Source organism: Natrix helvetica (genome assembly GCF_964273705.1).
Source record: "Natrix helvetica genome assembly, chromosome: 2".
In the NCBI taxonomy this organism is placed as follows: domain Eukaryota; kingdom Metazoa; phylum Chordata; class Lepidosauria; order Squamata; family Natricidae; genus Natrix; species Natrix helvetica.
Genome location: NC_138552.1, coordinates 224,433,276 through 224,459,780, shown reverse-complemented (window position 1 = coordinate 224,459,780; position 26,505 = coordinate 224,433,276). Strand labels below are relative to the sequence as shown.

General features: G+C 38.4%; 1 protein-coding gene and 1 long non-coding RNA gene across 3 annotated transcripts in view; both read right to left on the bottom strand.

Annotated features, from left to right (window-relative positions):
* LOC309388140 overlaps positions 1-26,505 on the bottom strand; it is a 432,191-nt gene that overhangs the window by 116,790 nt on the left and 288,896 nt on the right. The window lies entirely within an intron of this gene.
* Positions 1-26,505, bottom strand: part of KIF26B (kinesin family member 26B) — a 308,871-nt gene that overhangs the window by 116,790 nt on the left and 165,576 nt on the right. For both annotated transcript variants that reach the window (XM_081945182.1, XM_081945183.1), the window contains exon 5: positions 2,864-3,047. In XM_081945182.1, coding sequence (XP_081801308.1) covers positions 2,864-3,047 — 184 coding nt within the window. The remainder of the gene's footprint in view (positions 1-2,863; positions 3,048-26,505) is intronic.

The following is a 26,505-nucleotide window of genomic DNA, read 5'->3' as shown; positions in this document are numbered from 1 at the left end:
TTCTTGCTCCATGCTCATACCTATCTGAGCTGGCATTATATATGGTTCAGCTTAAAACAAAATCAACTGTAAAAATGCCTTTTAGGTATGTGTAAAATATTCCCATTCCTCACATTCAAAATGCTGATTTTGTACCCAAACCTGCTTCTAATGAGAAATAAACCACCTTGCTCATGTTGTTTTTGAGCTGAAAAGTAGTTGAGTTCAAAATACTCTGATCTAAGCTCAGAACACTTTCAAAATGTTAGAAACAGAATGCTTCTCATTAAAACGGCTATTTTATATTTAAAAACATGCATACTGAATCGTGCAATAGGGAATATCAAATCTGAAGTGTTTTGCACACCTTTAGGAGTTTCTGCATATTCTTTCCATATTTTTTTTGAAAGAAAGGACTCACTTAATTCCCCCATTCCATGATAATTATGTCCTCAACTATCAATATACAGAATAAAAATAATTACTTATGGTGGAAACATTCCACGTTCAGGAATATTTCAGCCATTTTTAATAAATATATAAAGTATGTCAGTATTTGATTTCTACATCTTAAGATCTTGTACATCAAACTCTTTACTCTTCTGATCATCCAGGGTCCAGTGGCCTATAGTCTGAAGAACAGTTAGATTCACATTTGTCTAAAGGTGAGCATATCTCTTTGCATGACTTGGGGTTTTGAGAAAACAAATTACTAGACCATACCGAAAACTCATTCAAGCAAATACAAAATACGTTCCAATAAAGATATGGCATATGATTCTTCAACCCTCATACTCCATTCAGGCCAGAACTTAAGAATTACTTCAGAAAGCACTTCAGATCTTGCCCCCAGATCCTTTGATCTTGAATTAAATTATGCATAATTGTATACTGCTTTAGTAAGAAAGCCAGAAGAGAGATGCTTATAGGCCAAAGTGGAACTGTTTGTAAGTAATGCAGGCTCTAACATGCCAGGTCTGTAATCAAGATCAATAAAACATGGCTAAACTTGGACAGAGGTGAAGAGCAGGTTCATTTAATGCAAATGTGGGAACTGCTTATTATTTTATTTTCTCATATTCTCATAGTTGTTTCCTGGCAATGTGAGTGAACAGCTATAGTGATGTAATAATAATGTCTAGCACTACCAGAATTATTTGCTACATAAAAATAATCCAAGCATGGGTTAGCTAATTTATTAATAATTGTATTATTGTATTATTATTATATTAATCTCTGAAATAATGTCTTTGTTAGTCAATACTAGTTCAAAATCCTTTTTTACATTTGAGAATTATTGGAATTCCTCAAACATATTTAGTCATAAGACCGCTAAAATGTCCTATGAAATCATTTCCATGAATTAGATATATATGGGCAAACAGATACAATATGTTGCCAAAAGTATTCGCTCACCCATTCACATAATCAGAAGCAGTTGTGAGCGAATACTTTTGGCAATATAGTGTTATATGAGTCTTCTAACTCTCTTGCTACGTGTAATTCTCTGCAATGTGCACCTCTTTAACTGATTGGGAATTCATTTAGAAAAAAGAGAAGGTCAGAAATTACATGACATATTATTTTCTTCTTTCACTGCACTATCCTTAAGCATTTTAATTCCAGTTCATTTGAGACTGGCATTAACACCATTAAAAAGCAATGTAACTATGATTTTAGAGCAATGTACATGAAATTAAGGAAGAATAAGAATGAAATACATTTGCCAAGATGGATTGACATTCTGCTATTTTTACTGTTTGTCAAGAATGTACAAGAAGCTATTCATTTCTAGTTGGAGTTGATTTTGTTACTTAATCTGTATTTATAGAGAGGAATGCAAGACAGAAAAAGATAACAAATCATTACCTTTCTCAAATGTTAACGATATACCATTGATAATTGCTGAAAACCTACACCTATTTTCCTGGGAATAAGCCTGATCAAATCAGAGCAAACATGCATAGAATTACACTGTAAATAACCAATTTTTTTTTATTGCAAGCATGTATCAAGTTAATAGGGATAGTTGATTCAACCCATACTGTTACAGGAGAATATTTATCTACTGATTACTCTGGAATAGTCTATTTAATACATATGTTAATCCCTTATCTAATACTTAATCTATTATTGTGCAGTATATGATTTAGTGAACCCTCTTTTAAGATCATTTTTTTGAGGTTAGGTTTATTTATACTAATTAAAAATGTCTTCGAAGAAATAGGCACTAAAGAGTCAGCATTGCAGGTACAAAGATAGCCAGGAAAAAGATTGAAGCCTGGGAAACAGGGCCCTTGTCAGTTAACAGAAGTGCTGAATTACCACCAGTTTATCAATACTTAGAACCCAAGGGCTTGGCAGCACAAGGAAATGACCGCCAATCACCAGTGATCAACACACCAATCAGCCAATAGGAAAGCACCACATAAACATGACTCACAGAATAGCCCAAAGCACATATTTCAGTAGAGAGAAATTCCCTGAAGATGGGTTCCAGCATAAGTCCGAAAGCTCAGAAGAGTACATCTCTGGTCCCGGTGACCTACCCAAATTCGATCTCGCGTCATTATCCTGGTACACATATATTTGCCTTCATTGTCATTACTGTCTGAGCAAGGGTGGAAGAATAAATACACAGTTGTTGGGGGAAATCTCATGCACAGGGCATAACTTTTCCTTGTTTTGAAACTACTTTGGGGATTAAAGAAACAAGCTATTGTATCTTGCCTCTTTGTTAATACAAACTAGTTATGATAAAAATTTCAGCCATTGCCAAGTGATACACACAGCTTGAAAAGATGCCTTTTTGGGGGGAGGGGGGGTCTCACAATTTTTGTTTTGCTGCAACAGATTAGTAGAACTATAAGGGTTTAATCTGTACCTTGCCCAATCCTGGAGTATCTTTCACCTTGCTCACTGCCCTTAATAAACAAGGTGGAGCAGGTGGAGGTGAGGTCTGCAGGATCATGCTGAATTTGGTGGCAAATAGATGAGATTCAGAAACGGAGGATGCAGAGGGTCGGTGCTTCTTCTTTTTGGATGACAGATTCAACTTCTGAGCAGCTCTGTAGAGGAAAAAGAAAGGGAAATGAAGATGCTATCAAATAATTAATGAAATATCCACCATGTTGCCAAGAGATGTCAGCAACAAAACTGCCTGTAAAACTGACTTTTTTGTGTTTATTGCATGAATCATTCTTAATAAAAAAACAGGCAAGAATTTTAAAAATGGGTAAAATTTATACAAGGCACTTTTTAATCGTATAGTTCTTCAGCTAAGAATACAGGCCAGGTTGTAGACAATGAAAAAATTAATACGGCATATAAATAAGAAATTAATATTAGAGAATTCTGTTTCGTAATAGATATTTGGTTCACAAAATATTTTTTGTCTTGGGTGTCCTGTGCATACATGTGAAATATTTGGCTATAAGGGGACAATTGTGGTTGTGTTAATTTCTATTAAGTGGCCCAAGGGAAATCAAGAAATATATAAAGAACTTACACCAAGATATTTTGAACTTAAACCAACATACAGTCTGTTTCCCGTCATGCAGGAGGAGAGAAATAAAAGGAGATGTAGAGATGTATGCATGCAGCTGAGAATCAAACATATAAGCAACAACTCAGAAAGTTAAATAAGCTGCACTTTGATGATTTAAGTACGGAGAACTAGAATCACTTCAGCAAAGAAACTGTGATCTCAGAGAATTCGAATAAGGCATTGAAGGCATGGTGGTCAAAGATACTAGATATACAGCAAAAGGATAGACAATCTGCTCACAGGTGTCCTGCTCTAAAAAAAACCACTTGCCACTAAAATAGAATTTGGGTGGAATGGGTTTGTAAGACTGGAACTGAATTTAGTGTGCATTTAGATGTTATCTCATGTTGCTTTTGGTGTAGTAGAGTCATCTGTTGGTACTTTCTCAAGTAACCATTCCTGCCTTACTCACAGCCAGATACATTGGGTCTGGCCTTTCTTATGACAGTCTCAAACGAGTATCTCATTTTGCTTCATCACAAAGCCTTCCTCAAACAAGATAATGCTAGCCCAGGCAATATAAGCTGGTGGACACCAGAAATCATCAAATGCTATCTGGTGCAAGGAAATCTGGGTTTGGAAATGAATCAGCTAAGAACTTGAATATTTTTTGGCAATTGCCCATGCTTTCTTTAAACAGCTTTCCTTAACTTGGGGCTAGGGAGTTTGTGAAGGCCACCAAATGTGGCCTTGATGGACTAGAAATAATATTTAATCCTAGTCTATCTTCCTCCTTTCGTTTATACAATTTTACCCTCCAAATTGTTATTCAATTGTCCATTTTTCAATTCTGTGGTTTTCATTAATGCTTACTAAAAATAAATGTTCTGTATAAAAGATAAAGATATAGCTCCCCTGAGTATACTCTGAAAGCCTTTGTGGCATATTTTTAAGCTTTTGAATCAATTAATTTTTAAGAATGGCAACATCTTAATTTATGCCAATGTATACTTCCAAGGCAGATTCTTTGTGATATCTATAGCTTATTCCCAAATTATGTCATTATACTTGGTTAGTTGCTGCCACTGTTCTTTCTCTGCTGTTTCTTTTCCCAAATATTCTGACCCATTGTTGTTTTGCTACTTTAATTAGTATTTAATTTTTTAAAAATATGTATTGAACCAAAAGATCCATTGCTGACATTTTTTTCTTAAAGAAAAAGAAACATTGTTAGAAGATATATGGCCTTTTCAAAACCTTAGAATGATATGCCATTTTGACAGTACTAACCTTTGGAATGCATTAAAACAGAATAACCTGATTTCATGTTGGCCAACAATTGAAAAATGAATGTAAAATACACATACTATATTTTCTCTCTCTTTTTCTTTTAGATGTGAAAAACGAAGGAATGAGGATAATAATATGATAGTTACAAGCTCCTCTCTTATCTATGGAAAAGGGCCCAAGAAAGTTTTCTTTCCAAATGCATCAAAATAAGACAATTTAGAAAAAGCAATTGATGTTCACAAGATACTGCTTAACTTATATGTATAAATGTGATTATAACAAAGGTGCTAATTCAAAGTGGACCTTTCAAACCATCAGACATTCAGGAAATTTATTTCACAGAATTGTATTATGTCCTTAAAGAGTTTATACAGTGACTTATGTACAGGAACCTATGAAAAATCTGTACAGATTGTTTCCCCAAATGAAGTTAAGATAGAAGATGTTCATCAACCCAGCTATTAATAGCAATCCAAGTCTCCATTGTAACAGTTCCTTGAGACACATTTTGGCCCTCCCAAAATTGAAGAAGCAAAACCACAACGGTGATTGTTAAAACAACAATATTTCAAACTAGTAATTTGAAATAAAATGCTGTTAGAAATAAAATGTTAACATTGACATAAAACTGCTAGAGGAGCTTGTCTGTCAGTTTGTGGTAGGAATCATCAATATGCTGACTATACTCAAATGAATATTACCATGCCAAATTGGGGATGTAATAAAAGTTCTGACCTGGAATCTGGAGGGCTTATATGGATAAATTAATGAGTTAAATCTGTGCTAGATGGCACTACTGTTTGTCAGTAAATGACCTGCCTCAATTCTGGTTCCAATACTAACTTTCCACATAATCACACATCCTCTAAAAGAACAGATTCATATTTTGGGATCCTGGTAGAATCTCAGCTTATGCTAGAAGAGCAAGGGGAAGCTGTGACCAGGGTGATCTTTGTCCAGCTTCAGCTGATAATAAAGGAGAATATTTGTAGCTCAGGGTTGAAAATGAGAGGTCCTTGGTGCTCTCTGGGCTTGATTGCTTTCTTGCAGATGTTTCAATACCCAATGAAACATTGTCATCTGCAAGAAATCAACCAAGTTTAGAGAGCACCAAGGATCCCCTCATTTCAGCTGATGGTCCTGACAACAGTGACCCATGCTCTCTTGCAACTAGACTATTGCAACACATTCTTCCTAAAGCTGCCTTTAGATTTTAGCAATGGTTTGATCTTCAAGCTTGTTTCAATGTGGTTTCTGAACCTTTCATTAGCAGGCTAGGTAACATAATCAGCAGGATTTTTTTGTCCTATTCTCCTTGGTTTACAAATGTCTTGTGTCTTCTGCCTTTAGATTATCCAGAAGATATGATTAGCCTAAAATCTGGCAACCCTTCAGCTAACTAGAGATAGATTTAGACAGGGATTAATCCAATGCTACGGACACTACACTAGTTACTATTTTCATTAAAGATACAATTCAAAATGCTTATGATTACTTTTAAAGTCTACATGGTTGCTTTCTTTATAATCATAAAATCATATTTACTAGCAAGATTTGTCCCAGACTATCCTTTATTTGAACAGGGACTCCTGAGGGGTCCCATTCCACAGGATGTGACAGGGCAGGAGCTAGACAACCTGCCTTTTTAGTGGCTTCTCCAATTCCGGGAAACACTTGGAATCCTGGGATCCTGGCTTTTTAGGAAGGCACTTAAGGGTTTATTATTCCTTAAGAGTGTTTGGAATTTGATCACCAAGAAGTGTGATAGTGAACCTATGGCATGTGGAGCCATATCTGCCGGCACGGGAACCGTCAGGTCCAGCATGCATGCATGTGCCAGCCAGCTGATTTTTGGGCTTTCGGAAGGCCAGGTGAAGCCGTTTTCACCCTCCCAAGGCTTCAGGAAAGCCTCTGGAGCCTGGGGAGGAAGAAAACAGGCCCAATGGGTCTACCAGAAGTTTGGGCCCAATGGGCCCAATTTTCACCCTCCCCAAACTCCGGAAGCAGGAAACAGATCATTTCTGAACTTCCAGTAGGCCCGATGGACCAGTTTTTTGTCCTTCCCAGGCTCTGGAGTCTTTCCTGGAGCCTGAGGAGGGTGAAAACAGACTCCCCCCGCCCCCCGGAGGAAATACCAAGCTCAGCTTGGAGGTGAGCAGTGTGGCATGCATGGGGGGAGAGCATGGAGAGGGTTTGTGTGCACATGCACATGTGGTGGGGCTCTTTGCATTATGGGTGCCAACACACATGTGCATTATTGTGCATGCGCACTCGCATTTTTGGCACCCATCAACAAAAAGGTTAGCCATCAACCTAGAAAAATGGCTAAAACATTCAATTCTGGATATTCAGTTCTTCTGTATTAGAAATCTATACAGCATTTTTGGAGTATAAGGCGCACTGGAGTATAAGAGGCATCGAGGTTTTGAAGAGGCAAAGAAAAAAAAGTAGATAGGTAGATAGAGGGATAAAGAGGGAGAAAAAGAAAGAGAAATAAAGTAGGTAGGTAGGTAGAGAGAGAAGGTAGGGAGGTAGGGAGGTAAAGGGATAGAGAGAGAAAGAGAGAGAGAGAAAAATATAGTAGGTAGGTAGGGAGAGAGTGTGTAGATAGGTAGGTAGAGGGATAGAGAGAGAGAAATAGAAAGAGAGAGAGAGAGAGAGAGAAATACAGTAGATAGGTAGGGAGAGAGAGAATAGGTAGGTAGGTAGGTAAAGGGGGAGAGAGAGAAATACAGTAGGTAGGTAGGGAGAGAGAGTAGGTAGGTAGATGTTTCCAGGTGTATTTATCCATGTGCTGGAGAAGGAAATTGCTGACAAACCTTAAGATTTTGTTTCTGCTGGCACAGCACTTGATCAATGTAATTCTCATCAGTTAAAGAGCTTTCCAAAAGGAAAACAATTTTTTTTGCACTCTGCAAATCTCTGAAAAACAACCCGTTTTTCGCCAAAACGGGTCCATTTTTTTCAAATAAAAGGCATGAATAGCCTTGGGGGGACTTGCAGAGTGCTTCTGGGGGAGGCCAAACGCGAGCAAAAAATGGCCCATTTTTCGTGAAAATGGGTCTGTTTTTTGTCAAAAAAATTGCATGCATAGCTAAATGGAGGCTTATAGAGTGCTGCTGGAGGCTGGGGGGGGGGACATAAAACAGCCATGTTTGCTCATTTCTGCCCTCCCATCCCCAGAAGCTCTCTAGAAACCTTCTTAAGGCTATGCACAGCCATATTGATGAAGGGGGCGAGGCTTCGGGAGGCAAAAAAATGCTGTATTCTATGTATAAGACACACCCAGATTTTCAGCCTCTTTTTTGAGGAAAAAAGGTGTGTCTTATACTCCGAAAAATACAGGTAATTTACTCATCAACTACTTACTTCTCAAGGGTGCTTTAAAACCAAAATGGACATTTTCATAGGTTTAAAGTAGAATTTTAGAGTTAATTTATGTGGGAAACCTGCACATGCACTGAGTATTGGTCTTACCAGGCTTAGCAGTAAATTTATTATAATACAGAGCTAGGTGTGTCATACATGTATTATTACCAAAAGACAACAATACTATGATTCTTCATATAGAGGAACAATAAAAAAATTAATCAAAGTAATAACTTATTCAACTCTTGAATTGACACTTCTGATAAAAATACACCTTTGGGGTACATTTTGGTTTTGTGTGGAGGATGACTCAAATATGCAACATATGCAGTTGTAGTTAAAGGAGCTCTTTTCCAAGATTGCTAGTTAATTTAATGTAGTACTATGCATGACAACTCAGTTAAGTGCTGCTATGAATTCAGTAGAATTTACTTCCTATAAAATATATTTATGCTGCAATCTTAGCCCAGCCAATCAAAGGAAAGAAAATTAAGAGTTTATGCATAATGAAGATCCCACTGAGTGAGATTAATCACACCTGAATTCTTCAATTTAATTTCAGAATGTAACTTTCTTCAAATGGCAAACTATTTGCAGCTCAGTGGTCCAAGACACAGCTGAATATAATTTTAGTTTCTGCTTGCATCTGTGTTTTTGTCTATATGTTTATATGCCTACACATATCTCTATGAACTTGCCTCTACAAAACCAAATAAATCCTTGGTGCTTGGTGTTCTACGTTAAATCATAAACTCAATTTCATTAAAATAATACAGCTATTCAAGTTATACTTTTGGGGAACTATTTCAATATATTCCTTGGGTGATTTAAGCCACTCTTTTATAATACCTGTTAACTAAACTCAACTGGAAGTATTATAGTCATAAAGCAAATCATTGTAATACCTTTATATATAATTATTACACACAGTCAGGACCAATTCATAATTTAATACAAAATTTGCCCTGACACTGAAAATTTTGAAAACCCTTTGTTAAATAGCTAATTAAATCAGTAGGGATTTTTCTCTAACCAGAGACACTGATTTATCTTGCAGTCCAATCAGCATAGTTTCAATGAAGCATTCTCTCCACCCTCCCAGCCCTAAATCATTAAAAAAGGGGGAGAGGAATAGAAGTTTTCCACGACCAGAGGGGGCGTGGTTTTGCATGCTGTCTGCATCGCGCAGATGGGGCTTTGCTTCTTTGCGTGGACCAGTTTCTGGCATGCCGTGGACCAGTGCTGGGGACCCCTGCTATATAACACTATGAGGTAATGGTTAAGGCAATTCTCCTGAAATTGCTAGACTACTCTTTTCCTTTGTGCAATGGGCTATTATAACCTGGTTTTTAAAAGTCAAGAAAGCCTATTGTTATTCCATTGGTTTTATGGAGTTTACAGGATTTGCATTCTTCTAATATCTCCAGTGAGAAAATCTGATATACATATACACTACATTGCCAAAAGTATTCACTCACTCATCCACATAATCAGAAGCAGTTGTGAGCGAATACTTTTGGCAATATAGTGTAACAGATATTTCTAGTCATTTAAATATTTCTTTGTCTCTGAGAAAATCAACTTATGGTGACAGAAAAACTATATGTAATTGTACTGAGGCTCTGCAGCTACAAATCTTGTCATTTTGTGAGAGTTGAAACACTTCAGAAGCAGGCAGCTTTTTCATTAATTTGCATACATTATCATTCAAGACCATCACAGCAAGTGGCCTTCTGTATTTAATTACAATTTAAAACTCAACCCAACATTTTATGAGCAGCTTAATATAATTATCGAAGTTATGGACCTACCACATTCTAGTTACTAATGTTCCTTAACTATAATGTGTAGCAATTACTGCAGTATTTACAAATTGGCCTGTTCTGATTTTAACACATTCTTTTGATACCAAATGTTCAAATGCATTTTATTTAGCCTTAAAACAACTAATGATAGAGGTTTGAAAATATGGTTTTAAAAAAATAAATATCTGATAGAATCTTGTGTTTTAAAAACTGTCTGTGGTTCTCCTTGGATAACTCAGAACTTCCCCCCACCCCCCAAAAAAATCAACTGCAGCTCTTCTCAATTTGTAAAACTTCTGCTTTGTGGTTTGCAGATCTGGGATTCCATGGGGATGTTTTCCCATTCAAAGAATGTTGAGATCATTCCATTACTTGAAGGCAGAGTTCTGTAGAAAGGTTCATAGGTGATCTTAGCCAGCAGATCAATTCCTAAAACTTCTGACGAGTTTCATGGTACCGTAAAAAATTGTCCAGCTTGATTTTCCCAATTTGTGCAACCCCTTTCCCCGATCAAGCTTCTGGATTTAAATGAACTATTATTCTCTATGAAAAATAAATACTTTGGCTCATAGAAAGTGTCCAGCTATAAAAATGTGTCAGCATACCCCCATCACAGGTTTCACTGGAAATTTATACATTATACCAGTGTTTCTCAACCTGAAGATGCGTGGACTTCAACTCCCATTCTGGGGAATTCTGGGAGTTCAAGTCCATGCATGTTCAGGTGGGCCAAGGTTGAGAAGCACTGCATTATATTAAGATATCCTTGCCCTGAACTCTGGGATAATCTTTATATATCATCATCAATGCAAATGAACTGTTGTTTTAGGAGGTTTTGCAGGATTAGCCAGGATTGGGTATTGTGATGCCCTACCGTTTGGCTTGGCATCGGCACCACGGACTTTCACTAAGGTCCTAGCCATAGTGGCGGCTTACCTCCATGAGTGCTCTGTCAGGGTCCAATGCTATCTCAATGACATCTTAGTCCAAGCAGCATCGTTTGAGCGGGCAAAGGAGGATATTTTGTTGGTGGTATCAACACTACAGCAGTTAGGTTTTTGGGTTAACCTAGATAAGAGTTCCCTCATTCCCGCCACCAGGATTCCTCACCTGGGGACCATCATAGATAGATAGATAGATAGATAGATAGATAGATAGATAGATAGATAGATAGATAGATAGATAGATAGATAGATAGATAGATAGATAGATAGATAGATAGATAGATGGATAGATAGATGGATAGATGGATAGATGGATAGATGGATAGATGGATAGATAGAGGGGAGAGGAGCAGGAAGAGGGAACAGGTCAATTCTTACAAATTTCCTACGCTAGGAAAAAAATATTGTGGCTCTAAAGTTAAGGGATAGAACTCATTAGTATCAATGTTGTGTGTCAATTTTATAATTTCTTAATCCCATAGTTCTTTACATACTTACAATGATTTTTGTTCTTTTCATTTAGACACATTTTTCATTTTCTGATCGAACCTCTTTTAAATAGTTTAACAACCTTTTGCTAATCACATAAGTACAGGTAATCCTCGGTTTATTACTTTAATTGTGTCCGGAATTTAGTAATCAGTCATGCAGGTCATTAAGTGAATCACCATGTCACCTGGTTTTATAACCTTTTTTGCAACATTTGTTAAACAAACACAATGATCGCTAAGCAAACATGTTAGCTGTTAGGAAAACAGTTGGGATGTTGGAAATAACCATGTTTTCGGCAAAAAAAAGTTGTAAATTGTGTCCGTGCCACCCTGTGATACTACAAATGGCCGTTAATGTAAGCTGGTTGCCAAGCACTCAAAATGCAACTTCGTCAGTGTGGATTGGAGGGGGGGAGGCAGCCATCGGAACTTTGAAACTGGGTTTTGAGTACCTCTGGGGAGGTCCATCATAACTTTGAACAGTTGCTAAGCAACAAATTGTAAATTAAGGACTAACTGTATTCTTTTGGAACTGGTTATTTCTTTTTTTCCTGATTTGCAGTATACATGCCAACTTTTATTATTAGAGGTTAAATAATGTAGGAATAGTTCACTGTTTCAGGCATGTGAGAGCATGGCCTGGTATTCTTATCATATAAGTGTGATGGAGGAGTTGCCATTTAGACAAATGGCTGATACAATAAATACAGCCATTCACAAAACACACATTTACCAGCAGAAAATTTAGAGAAGCATAGCCTTCTCTGGCTTGCTTTAATCTTTTTCTGGGCAACTAGGCCAGCTTCCAAATAAACCCTGAGCTGCAGCTATCCACTAATAGTATTCTCTAAAAATAAATATGAGAACTACATAGGGCTCAGAGGTGTTTTTTTAAAAAATGAAGATAAGGTTGAGAATAATACTTTGCTCTGAAATTTATCAGTTTTCCTTTAATTATTATTATTTAATTAAGATAATATAAAAATAAGTCAGGACAGAAAGTCTGAAGTAAGCGAAGGGAAATGTATAGTATGTCTCCAGCTTGTTACACAGATCTGACCTCTTGACATTTCCTTTCCAATTTTCCCTCCACAGCTCCCTTTATTTTCAAGACGTTTTCTCATCAGATATCAAATGGGATTCTGTTGAACATTCATACAATTCTGCCCATGATTTGTTTCTGTGAGAAGGAAGGACAGAGAGCCAGAGCATGGAGCTCAATGACACTTAGTGTAGCATGTTCCCCCACAGAACATATGCACGTGTTCCTGCAAGTTTTTGCTGAGTGTTACCTTCTATGACAGGGACACAGCACAGCAGCTCTGCAAAAGACTGTTTTGGCAATACCAGCAGTCCTTGCTGAACATGCACACATTCAGTGACCATTCAAAATTACAATGTGCTGAACAAGGGGTACTTACAGCAACCCTTCACAGTTGCAGCCACAAGAGCATCCCTTTGTTCACATGATTGTGATTCAAGTACATAATGTCAGGGTTCCAAATAGCATCCAAAAGTAAATCAGAGTCCAAGGCAAAAGATTCCTCTAAGTTCCAATTTATTAAGAGAGTCATGTTGGCACATCTGGGAAAACCTGAATCAGGGGGCTGGCTTGCAACTATCATACTGCAGCATCCTGTAGCCATGTCATCACCATTTGCGAACTTCACTGTCCGCTTCCAACAAGCAAAGTCAATGGGGAAGCCAGCAGGAAGTTGCAAATAGCAATCATGTGATCACATGATGTTTCAACCACGCAATCATGCCTAATGATGGCAACTAGGACTGCTGGAACTGTGGCCATAAGTCGGTGGGGGTTATGCGATGTGCCATCATTTAGAGACAGAATTCCTGTTCTCAATTATTGTTAGTAAGTGAAGGGTTCTTGTACCTGCTTTGGGTAATTTCTTAGGAAATTGGTACCCTATTTTAGATCAAGGTCAAACATTTGCCATCTTTCTTGAACACTCTTTTGAGGGAAATGTAAGCTTAAAATCTAACAAGATATTTTGCTTGACTTCTTTTACAAGGTAATGTCACTTGTCTAACTGGCAATCCATGTCTTTGTTTCTCTCTAGATCTGGGGTCCTCATCCTGTGGGTCGGGACCCCTTTGGGGGTCGAATGACCTTTTCACAGGGGTCGTCTAAGACCATCGGAAAACACATATTTTTGAAAAAATACAGGATACATAAAATAATTTTATGGTTGCGGGTCACCCCAACATGAGGAACTGTATTAAAGGGTCACGGCTTTAGGAAGGTTGAGACCCACTGCTCTAGATAGCACCTAAGAGACATATATTGTTACAATGCAAACTAATTTCTGCTGGATATTCTGTAATGTTCTATTTTTTATGGAATAGAACCAACAGTGTTGATTTTTTTTTAAAAAGAGGGCAAGTGAGCAATAACCTGATTTGCTCAGCAAAATTGAATCACTCTTCCTGTTTATCTTAAAAAGAGAAAAAAAGAAATCTCTGATTCAAACTGCAAAGTATTGATCTGTCCCAGAATTATCTTTCTGGCTGGTTTTATCAGGTTAGAGCTTCTGGGACCTGAAAGAAAGATATGTAAAACTCCTGAGAGGCAACCAGATCCCCTCCCCCCCCCCCGGTCTTCTTTTCCTATCCTCTCACCTTGACACCATTTCAACATTCAGCACATTTGCTGATTTCAATCAGTGCTTTTTCAAAAGAATCTCTGAAAATAGCAACGTACTTAACTTTTGTTCATGAAGAAAAATAGCTCTGAAGACTACTTCAAAAACAGGGCTTCATAGCAGACTAATCATTTTACCTATAATAACAAATGTAATAGCTTTGTGAAGGTTGAATTTTTAAAAAAATGACTAGCTATTCATAAATGGCAAAGGACAGATCTGAAGAGATAGCTACTTGCTATTCAGTTTACTTTAATGTGGTCAGTCTGCCTTATTTCATATTGCCATTATAGTGCAAATGTACTAAGCAATCTGATTGATGTGCTAACTTTAAAATGAAATAAGAATAAAAACGGCAAGATTTGTGGAATTGAAGACACATAATAATGCCTCAAATAAGCAATGTTTTCACCTTCGGTCTAGACCAGGAGTGTCAAACTCGATTTCATTGAGGGCCACATCAGGGTAATATTTGATCTTGCGGGGGTGGGGGGCATGCAGATGTGGTATGCTGACGGTTCACATCGGTTTGGGCAAACTGGTAGTGGTGGTGGTGCGAGGCTCTGCCCACCCACCCTGATGTCATCACGGACCTTGCTCCTGCTACCGAACTGGTAGTGAAGAGGATACCATTACTGGGGGCGTGGGGGGCGTGGCCAGGGTCGGCATGGCCAGCTCGACATAACTTGTATTGGGGGTGCCTGTAGCGGCCCGAGCACTCTGCCAGCGAAAACAGAGCTCAGGAGGGTCACATGCAGCCCTCCCAAGATCCCGTTTTTGCTGGCACAGGCACCATCAGCTGGTCCTTCGCTGTTCACAGGGCAGCCCCGTGGGCCAGATCTAAGCACTCTACGGGCCAGATCCAGCCTGTAGGCCTTGGGTTTGACATCAATGTTTTTCAGCCTCAGCAACTTTAATATATGTGAATTTCAGCTCCCAGAATTCCCCAGCCAGAATATGGAAGTCCACACATCTTAGAATTGCTGAGGTAAAGAAACACTGATCTGGTGTTTCTTTACCTCAGTGGTAAATGGTGAAAAGAGTAAGGTTCTACATTAAGGCAACAAAAACGGAATGCACAGGTACAGTATAGATGATACCTTGCTCAGTAGTAGTAACTGTGAAAGGGATCTTGGAGTCCTAGTGGACAACCATTTAAATATGAGCCAGCAGTGTGCAGCAGCAGCTGCCAAAAAGCCAACACAGTTCTAGGCTGCATAAATAGAGGGATAGAATCAAGATCATGTGAAGTGTTAATACCACTTTATAATGCCTTGGTAAGGCCACACTTGGAATACTGCATTCAGTTTTGGTCGCCACGATGTAAAAAAGATGTGGAGACTCTAGAAAGAGTGCAGAGAAGAGCAACAAAGATGATTAGGGGACTGGAGACTAAAACATATGAAGAACGGTTGCAGGAACTGGGTATGTTTAGCTTAAGAGAAAGAAGGACTAGGGGAGACATGATAGCAGTGTTCCAATATCTCAGGAGTTGCCACAAAGAAGAGGGAGTCAAACTATTCTCCAAGGCAGCTGAGGGTAGAACAAGAAGCAGTGAGTGGAAACTAATCAAGGAGAGAAGCAACTTAGAACTGAGGAGAAACTTCCTGACAGTTAGAACAATTAATCAGTGAACAGCTTGCCTCCAGAAGTTGTGAATGCCCCAACACTGGAAGTCTTTAAGAAGATGTTGGATAGCCATCTGTCTGAAATGGTATAGGGTTTCCTGCCTAGGCAGGGGGTTGGACTAGAAGACCTCCAAGGTCCCTTCCAACTCTACTATTGTATTATTGTATTGTATTGATCTAGACAGATTAGCTGAGTTCAGCTATTGCCTATCCATCAGATACGTTGCTAAAAGAGGAAATGTTCAGTTGCACAGGGCTTAAGGTGCCATTTAACATCATGCAAATAATCATCCATTTGCATGACTGGATTTCTTCAATGTCTGTTTCTCTATGGCCTTTCTTGGTCCACCAACATCTATTTGGTCAGGCACCCCAATCCTCTGTAAAATGCCTGAGACACATGCATTAGCCCGAGTAGTTCAACCCTTTTTATGTCCACTTTTAACAACTCCCCAGCTTTAGACACAGGTCTTTCTTTACAGGAAACTTGCATATAGATTGGAAGCAATTGATTCGTGTCAGGTAGGTCTGCCATATGACCTAGGCAGCTAAATAAGGCTCAGATTTGCCTATGTTCATCCAGCATGCTTTTGTCTGGTTTCCAGTATAATGCATTGCATGAGAAAACGCAGAAGTGAGGAAAACACAAAAGAAAGTGCAATTGTGATTAGGTGGTAAGTAAATGCTTGATACGCTCTGATGTTTTCAGAAAAGATGGGGAAGAAGAGAAGAGCATGGTATGAGTGAATAAAGGAGCCGACTTCAAAGGGCATTGGCAATGACAGATTGGATAAATGCAAAAAAGACGTGGCGTATGGTCAGGGGAGACAGAAGGAGTGGTATTAGTAGGCAAGAAAAAGATGTTAGAAGATATATCTGTTTCCTAAAAACAAGGCAAGGAGAGGAAGCAATATTTGCAAGCATGTGGCTAGAGATGTCCAGAAACCAAGAAACTCATCTGGAGTTCAAAGAAGAGAAATATGCAACAGGTAACAGAAAGCATTGGAGCAACAGAGAAGGCTGGTCAATTACCGATTAATCAATAACATATGAAAGTCAGAATAATAGAGTGCTTTTATTTTGGAGCTATTAATTATATTTATATATTGCTAATGTAAACACAATAATAAATATTTTTATATTTACCAGGTATCAAAATGTTTACAAGTCTGAACTGTATATCTTGTATGATCCGATTCTACAATATTTTTCTTTTTCCCTAATGAGGGCTTAATGCTGTAATGGGTACAGACCCCAAATGAAACAAAATTATCTTAAGGGTTTTGCATAGCATTGTGAAGGCTGTGCTCTTGTCTCAAAGTAATGTGTGCTATGAAGGGAATCTTGATAATAATATAAAATAGACTTAAGAGTCTGGTAATAAAAGGTACAATGGACACCGCATGCCTAGTGTCAAACAAGCCCCAGACTTTAAGGAAAAACAAAAATAAAAGAGATAGTACTTAGCATGTATTCCTCCAAGCCATAATATAAACTGAAACTGCAAGCAAATTGTTCTATTCTTCATTGTGTTGATACTCATATATTTTAAGTGCATTGTGGAGACAAACCCTCTCTATTTTAAGGCGTCCTATGACACTGAAAGCCAGTAAAATTATTAACTGCAGACAGTCAGATTGTCCTTTAAAAGTAGCATGTAGGCCATGATTTGATTCAGTAGGATTGCCCTTGGCTAATTGGATGCAAAAAGCAAATGTGATAACTGACCGAAAAGTCTGGAGAATCACTGCTGGTTAGATTAAACTGATCAGTAGTCTGATTCAGTATAAAGCAGATTCCTAAGAAGTAATTGTTCAGTTTTCCTTTTTTAAGTGAATTACTGAGCTACAGTAGGCTAATAGAAATCCTGGAAAGATATTTGTACTTCTTCCTCCCCTCTCTCTCCATCCCTTTCTCTTTCTCTCATACATAGATACACTCACATATTAAAACCATCATACTCCTTTACATGCATTCATGCATCCATGTTTCTTCTTCCTCCCCCCCCTTCTCTCTCCCTCCCCTCTTCCCCTTCCCAGAACACAGGGAGACAACAGCTGAAATAATGCAGTCCTGCTGGATCAAGCCATGGCCCATTTTAGTCCAGCTTTTTATAATTTCTTGTCCAATGGAAATGGGAGTTGGAAATAAAGCTTATAAAAAAGGAGCCTGGACAGTTTATCTGCCTTAACATCTGTATGTCAGAAGGATATTTTTTTTTTTGAAAACTAAACACAATAGAAACAGACTTCATATCGTACCCCATGAAAGAGTCAATTGGATAACATTAGAGGCGTCCCTCTTTCCCCTAAGGGAAGCTTTACATACTGCCACACTGCATATGGATTTAGAGTTGTGCACAATAATAAACCAGAATATTCGAAACAGAAAACAGAACAGAGAAACAATAATCACACAATAATACACAAAGGAAAAGCAGATGCCACCTACGGCCACTAGTAAAGGAAGTGGTGGTGGGGAATCAGGAATCTCCGATCTTATCTCAGTGACTTCCACCACTGGCTTTGAAACACCTACAGCAGGGGTGTCCAAACTTGGGAACTTTGGCTGGCTGGGGAATTCTGGGAGTTGAAGTCCACAAGTCTTAAAGTTCCCAAGTTTGGACACCCCTGACCTACAGTATATGCCAGGTCTTTTTTTCAAATGTTGCTGGCATGAATCTCTCCTCTCTTGGCCACCATGTTCACCAAAGCCCAATTTCCGGATTGGCCTTATTTCCTTACACTGCATATGAAAGCATGTTAGTGAAATGAGTCTAAAATTGATCAGCATAGTGTAACATTATTTTATTTTTGCACATGAACCTGGAAGCAAGAGTGGCTCCATCCCCATTCTTGAAAATACAGAAATATATCCAGCAATACCATGTGATAAATCTGCACAGAAGTGGGTGGAAAGTACAGTAAATGGAAAGCAGGAAAGCTGACAGCATCGTCATCGCTGTTGGGGGTGGGGGGGCACATGGCAAGCTGCCATTATTTATTATCTATAAATATTATAGATAATAAATAACTAATACATTTATTAATATTGGAAGAATAATCCAGGTTGAAATGGGGAGGGAGGGAGGGAAGGGGGAAAGGGGAGAGGGAGGGAGAGGGAGAATGCCAAAGGTGAAAGAAGCTCAACAGAGTTAATATCCAAATAGGCAGTGCTGCTCCAATAGGCTCATGTGCTAAATACAACTCCCTCACTGTTTCCTGTCAAGCTCCTTTCCCCATCTGCCTTTAATTCTTTTCTGTCTTTTTAATTTTGAAAACTGGAAGCAGACACATGGCTAAATAAGTCCCAGCCTCAAGCATCGTCTTTATTTAAAATAATGTTGCACAGGCTCCATAGACATTTGAATACATAATGTTGGGTAGTTCTACAGCCTTGTACTTCTTTTGACAGTGTGCCCAGCTGCCTAGATAAAAAACAAAGATAAGCTGGAGCAGTAAAGGAGCATTCACTGGGTTGGAGCATCCCTTCACTAGCTTGCTTTTTACACATAAGAGTTTTTAGGCTCTCACAGCAGTCCCTTTATTAACAGACACACCTTTGGGACAGTCATTTTATGACAAAACTTACTTTCAGAATAATAACATCATCTGCCTTCCTGATAAGCCATACCTCTGATCTATTACTTGACAATGATTGGCAGCACTATCCAGTCAATGGTAGTATGCTCAAATAATGGCATCACTCCAGAGGTGGCATTCAGCAGGTTCTGACCAGTTCAGGAGAACCAGTAGCAGAAATTTTCAGTAATTCGGAAAACTGGTAAATGCCACCTCTGACTGGCCCTGCCTCCATCTATTCTCTGCCTCCCAAGTCTCAGCTGATCAGGAAGAAATGGAGTAGGGAGGGAATGGAGATTTTACAGTATCCTTCCCCCGCCATGCCCACCAAGTCATGCCCACCAAGCATTGCCCACCAAGCCAACACCAAGCCCACCAAGCCACGCCCACAGAAACGGTAGTAAAAAAAATTGAATCCCACCACTGCAACACTCCAATAATTGACAAAACTTCCATATCTCTCATCTACAAATATCCATCAATCAGCAATGTAGTAATTCTGCTTGTCATCACAAATTGTTCTCTTCTTACTGAAGTTATCAGTAGAGTGTGGCAGGAAACAATTATAGTGACCTGAGGCTTGTCTAAGCCTACTATTTCACAGCTTTCTGCAAACACTCATAAAGAAAGAGACATAGAAGTTGTAATATACTTGACAGATACAACAAAAAGAACTATTGCAAATAATAAGCTTTTACAAAATGTCTAATTACAAAACACAACTCATAAAGTGCTATGCTCATAACCCAAATAGAACAATCCTGATTTAGAATATAGCAACAGCTCTGAAAAGACAATGAAGTTGTAAGTGATCGTCACCTTGCTACTAAACAGAGGCAGAGTGAACCTGATCTGAAACACAACTGGTTGAAACACAATGACAGAATGTATGTAGCCCATTGAATTGAAAACAACTGCGTTACTCAGCACTGCTCAGGAGAGTTCAGGTAATTTAATTTGCATTGTCTGAAATAAAAGAGGAATCGGAAGTTGTCTAGACGTGGAAAAATAACTCTGTAACACTGTATAGATTCTGCAGTAGTAATTAAAGCATTCACCTGTAACTGACTGGCCTTCTGTTAGATTTAAATAAATATAGCCAATTAAATATTGGAAATGTGCAAAATCTTTCCAAGGCAATTGTTTACGGTTAGCAGGGATAAAATAGAACATGGGATAACTTTATTGCTTTTGATGCAGCTGAATACTCATGTGCACCTGTTACTCAAGAAGAAGATAGAGATTATTTATACAATATAAAAGTGGTTTTAGATTGTGGTCATCTGAAATGGTTTTCAAAAATGAGGTAGAAAAGTGACACTCATAATATCTGATTTAGAAGAGTAAGCTGAAAGGGAAAAGAAAAGTGATGATGTCAACCCAATGCCTGGGTATGTATATTACATATTTTAAAGTATTATTACTACAGTACTACTAAAAGAATTGCCTTTTATCCTTTCTTAATTTCTTTCTGGTTCAGTTCAATATTTTATTCCTATTTATTTCTTATGATTGTACTACCATGTTTTCCACAAAATAAGACAGGGTCTTATTTTCTTTTGACCTCTGAAATAAGCGCTTGGCCTTATTTTCGGGGAGATCTTACTATTTTTGAGGTGCGGGATGTGGTAGGTGTGGTCATCTCATAGCTGCTGCCATGAGATGACTTCACAGGGAGGGCTTATTTTAGCACTTACGCTCAAAAGCTGATTGGGCTTATTATCTGGGGAGGTCTTATTTTTTGGGAAACAGAGTACTTTGTCCATAACAAGTAATCAACAATATTAGCATATCCAGACATGAACATAGCGCGTATGTTATAAATCAAACACATATATTTTAATTCTATATTTTAGAATCTGAGTTGGATTAAGGATCTACAGTACACATAACTAATATCGTTTTTTCACAAGAAAAAATCCCACTGTAACTGAGAAGTATGTTGCACTTAATGTACCCATTTTAAAAGGAATGCCAAAATATTTATTTACAGCATGACTAACTGGCCCTGGAAGCTTCCCTCCTTCTTGGCTCAATATCGAGTACAAAAATATTTCTCTCCTAGAGGACTTTTGCCTCTAAAATAATAATAAGTTACAAGGGTCAAGGCAGTGAAGCATTGCCTAAGGAAAATCCTAGTGCTTCATCAGGTCCAAATTTAATCAGCTCAAGAGAGTTTTTCTGTACAGTGAGAGATCCTCGAGAGATAAATTGCACCACAAATAAGACGGTAGCGGCTGATCAAAAAGAAAGCAAACAAGCCGACATTTTAACATCTTACAATCTTATAAACATTTTTAAAAAATCAATTTGGAACACTTGTTGAGAACTATTAAAATGGTTCCGAATGTCCTAAATCGCCAAATTTATCGAGCTGATTAGTCTGAATATGTTTAGCACAACTCAGACAAAACAATCCAAGAACACTCAAGAAAAGTGCGAGTGGGAAGTGCACCACCGAAGATGGTTGCCGCTCGTCTCATCCATTACTAGCCTGTGTAAACACACCCTGCCATGCATATAAACTGTATATGCATAGACTTGTCTAAATGATCAAAGATCTCTCTGCCTGCCCTGTTCCAGATTATGCGTACTGAGCCCACAAGCATACAGTTTGCATGTATGCCAGCAGTGTTTACATGCTATTGAACACCCATTAAGCAGGGCTTGCAATCACAATGGCTCTTTCTCTGCCCCCTCCCCTTCTGTTCTTTCCCTAAATGAGGCTGCCACTCTGTTAGTTCCTGCATAAAAGCATAAAAGCGATTCTGACTGGAACGGCTGGCTGAGCAGTAGGGTAAAGGAGTGTGACAAATGGTCACTTTACAAGTGTCCACAGAATCCTGAAGCTGGTCCTTAATTGCATTCTCTATCCTCCTTACAGGAAAAAAAATACAGTCGTGTCAGGAAAAAGATACTGATATGGAGTACAAAATGCCCTTATCTAAATGCATTATACTCTCATTGCATATCACTCCATAATAGGCTTTGGCACCGAAATCAGTTTTGTGCAGCAACTGATAAAACTGGCATTTATTCTCTTTTTTCCTCCATTTTTCATTTTCCCAGATAAGATAGTCTTCGGTTAACAACATTAATTGGAACCGGAATTTCCACTGCTAAGCAATGCAGTTGTAAAGTACAAAGTCACAGGACTACAACACTTAGGAACGGCAATCCCCATTGCTATCGTAAAACAAGGATCGGGGAGGGGGGTCATTAAACAAATCCCAGACGGCTTCCAAACAGGCCTGCGGGCAAGTAAAGTGCAGCGCGAACAAGGCAGGTTGGCTGTTCCTGGGTAGGGGAGGGTATGCAGCTGCCCTCATGGCATAGCATGAGTGTAGTGAGGCTGGCTGCGTTAGGTGGTGGAGGGTTCATGAGGCACGGTGTGAGTATGGCAGGGCCATAGGGTGACTGCTGCTAGGTGGATTAGGATGCATGAGTGGACCGTGAGGCACAGTGCAAGCCCAGCAGGGCCAGGGGTGGCTACTGTCAGGTAGTCTCAAAGGTGCTTTTTCAGGAGGCAACTGGACCTTCTTGTTTTTTCTTTGAAGATATTTCACTTTTCATCCAAGAAACTTTTTCAGCTCCGAATAGATGGTGGGGAATGGAAGGATTTATATTCCTTGCAGACAGCAAGAACATTTATATTACTGGCAGATTTGCATTCTTTTAGAGAGTTTTTATTGAGGCCACTTGGAGGTTTACCTGTGTCCTCAGGGTCTCTTGAATAGTGTAAATAGGCGTGCAGCCTTGTTATCTGCATCTTTGCACTACACAGCTGACCCTGAGGACACAGATAAAACTCCAAGTGGCCTCAACAACCGTCTAAAAGAATACAAATGACCAGCTGTTTGCAAGGAATATAAATCCTTCCATTCCCCATCATCCAGTTAGACCTGAAGAAGCTTCTTGGATGAGAAGAAAAATGCCTTCAAAGAAAAAACAAGAAGGTCCAGTTGCCTCCTGAAAAAGCACCTTTGGGACAACCATGATCAGGATGTCTGAGAATCTCCATAGACCTTTACTGTCAGGTAGGGGAGGGTGCAAATGACATACTGGAACACCCTGCAACCTTCCCTACTGGCTTCCCATTGACTTTACTATTGGAAAGCCAGTAAGGAAGGTTACAAATGGCAATCACATGACTGCAGGACACTGCAATGTTACAAGTGTGAGCCAGTTGCTAAGCATGCAGATCATGACCATGGGACTGTGGAGATGCTGGAACACCTGGAATTTCAATGGCTCATCATAAGTACCACTTGTTCAGCACCATCATAACTTTGAACGATTTTTGAACAAGCCATTGTTAAATGAAGACCAAAGGTATCATAAACATTAGCATTGGTGTTTGTTTTTTTGAAAGGACACATATCTCTAACTTGGCGCCAATGTGCAAAACGGGTTTCTTAAAAATGCTGACAGGCAATACATAGAACCAACAATGTTGAAAGGTTGCAAAAATCCAGACCAAGGCAATTCTCACTTTTCAAACATACAATGCAAAAAGGCCTCTTTTGTTAGAACTTTGCTGAAAATAGCTGATTGTATTTTAGGGATGAGCAAACCAAGTATTGAGGCTTAAATTGGCAAATGCATTATGATTCTAGGGAAGTACAAGCTGTCTCACACTATTCTTAAACTGTAATTTGAAAACGATCATGGTTTCAATAAATAGAATTAAAAACTCCTGAGCCAAGAAGTCTGTCAGCTGGAAACCCCAAGAAGAAAGTGATTACTCTTCAATATGAGATATATGTTTTGCTCTTTGTTATTTATTATTAGATGCATGTTTTGCCAACAAAATGTGAGGCATTTATCAACATTCAGAATTGCTTTTCAGCTGGCGGTTTTGGGAAAAAGGGGGGAAATGTGAAGTCATCAGCTAGAGAAATTACAAAAGTAAAAAGGACATTCAGTTGTCCTACACACAGAACTCAACACAAATACATGATAAACAAGTCACTAATGCTCCAAATTTATTACCTGTTTTCTTCCCTTGTTTCCGTAAACTAAGAGTCAGTGTAATTGTGAAAAAGTTCATCAGTTTTAAGTCTGGAATTTACAACATACCCAACTTCACATATTGAAAACAAAATAAAAAATAACAATCAATTGTCAATTAAGGGCCTTTAATCATGGACACATTTCTCAATGAAAGTTAAGATTTGTTTGACATTCTGAAATTTGTCCTGTCTTATTTTGCTCTGGAGTTAAAACCGTTCTGTAATTACTGTCAGAATGCAACTAGGGTCAATTGTGAACTGATTACAGTCTGGAAAGTGATGGATTGCCTTTGCAATATTTGTCACTGAGGAAGTCCCTTTTTCAATTTAAAAGAATAACCAGACAAGCGCTATCATATTGCTAGAATCTTTTCCTTCTTCTTTTTTTTAATATAAAGGAAAGTGTTAGATTGGGTAATGGATAGGCACACACAGGCTTAACGGTAACAACAGCCCTTTATTCAGTACAACAAGTGAGAACAATCCAGCGAAGGTTGAGTCTGACAGCAGCCCTTTTATAGGGAGCTGTCAGACCCTTCGACCAATAGGATTAAACCTCTGTTTCCGCCAGAACAGAGGACCTTGGTGAAAACCACTGTAGTTAGAACAAGTATCTCGCAAAAAGATTAAGGGTACGAGTTGTCTGCTTTATCGATAAATCGAATAAATAAATAAATAAATAAATCCATCAAGCACTGGAAACCAGTGCCGGAGAAAAACCTCAAAAAATGGAAAGTTTGAAGCAGAAAAGGATAATGTTCTTGGACTGTATTATCTGAAGCCAGTTCTGGGCTAGCCTAGAGTGAACAATTATTGCCTCAAGATGTTGTCCATGATCTCTAAACTTGCAAACATTTATATTTTAACAACATGTTGAATTCATTTCCAGTCTGCAGATATTGAGGACAAAGTGCAGGAAATGCGGATTGGATTTAAAATATACTGGGAATGATTTGCAGATGCAATTGCAATTGATAGCTGTGTGGTCACTTTGGTCCCCAAAAGTGGGAAGTCTATTACTGGACAGTTTTAAAAGCTCAGCATTTCAGATATAAAATTATATATCTAAATATCCCTTATTATCAGGGAAAAGAAAATGAACCTTCTAAAACAGAGGTATCCAACCTTGGAGACTTTAAGCCTGGAGGACTTCAACTCCCAGAAGCTTTGCTGGCTGGGGAATTCTGGGAGTTGAAGTCCACCAGGCTTAACGTTGCCAAGGTTGGAGACCTCTGTTCTAAAATATATTTTAGAGAGCAACATAATATAAATAGGAAAAATTGTTTCAGAGAATGCATTCCCTTAATTTGTATTGTGTGATATGACAAGCTCTGGTACAAGACGTGAATCTGGCTTCTCATTCTAAAAGACACCGATGACAGAATGGATGGATTCTGAATCTTACTAATCATCCTTGTTACTAAATGATATGATTTTTTATGGATTAAATATGTGAAAGTAATAATGTTAGTAAGTATTTAAGTTTTTGTGAATTTGTAATATATTTGTTAAACCTGCTTCAATTAATTATGATCAAATAAATGGAAATTATATTGTGTGCTGGGTGTCCTGTCAGCCATATATTGGATTGCATGCTCAATTCCCAAAGTTGATTTACATTTTGATAATCTTTTAACTCTCTTATCCATGATGCTCATTTGGTTCCCCAAATATTTTTCTAAACAATGGGCCCCTAATAAATTCAGATACACATGCCTGTTTTCAGTAGAAACCCTTTTAATTCTTCATGATTATCCTGACTTATTTTTATCTTGAAACCATTTGCTATTTAGAGTTATTTTATGAGAGGTACTGATGATTAAGCAAGCTACTTCCTAGATCTCTCTAAATTCTTTAAAATATTACATTAAGCCAATTAAAATAGAACTTCCCAAACCTGGGTAAATTATCCCAAAATTGGGCAAAAGTGGTTTTTGAGTAATGACCACAAACCATTATTGGTTTTACAGGGCAACTGACTGAGGTTAGGTCAAGCAGTCAGGGCAAAATTTTGTTGGAAGCTTTTTTTGGTAAGAATCCACGATGAATATCATGTGGTAGCTGGGAAAGCCAGAATACAATTATCACCATTTCCAAGCACCTATGAAGTTGCCTTCATAGACAGCACAAAAGGAAACTGTTTGTTGTACCCCAAATCTGTTTTGGGTAATGAAGGAAAAGGTTGGGCAGCACTGAATTAAAGACTACATTAGTAGAGGTAGTTTAACGTTTGTGTCGGATAGATTGCAACAGTGATGT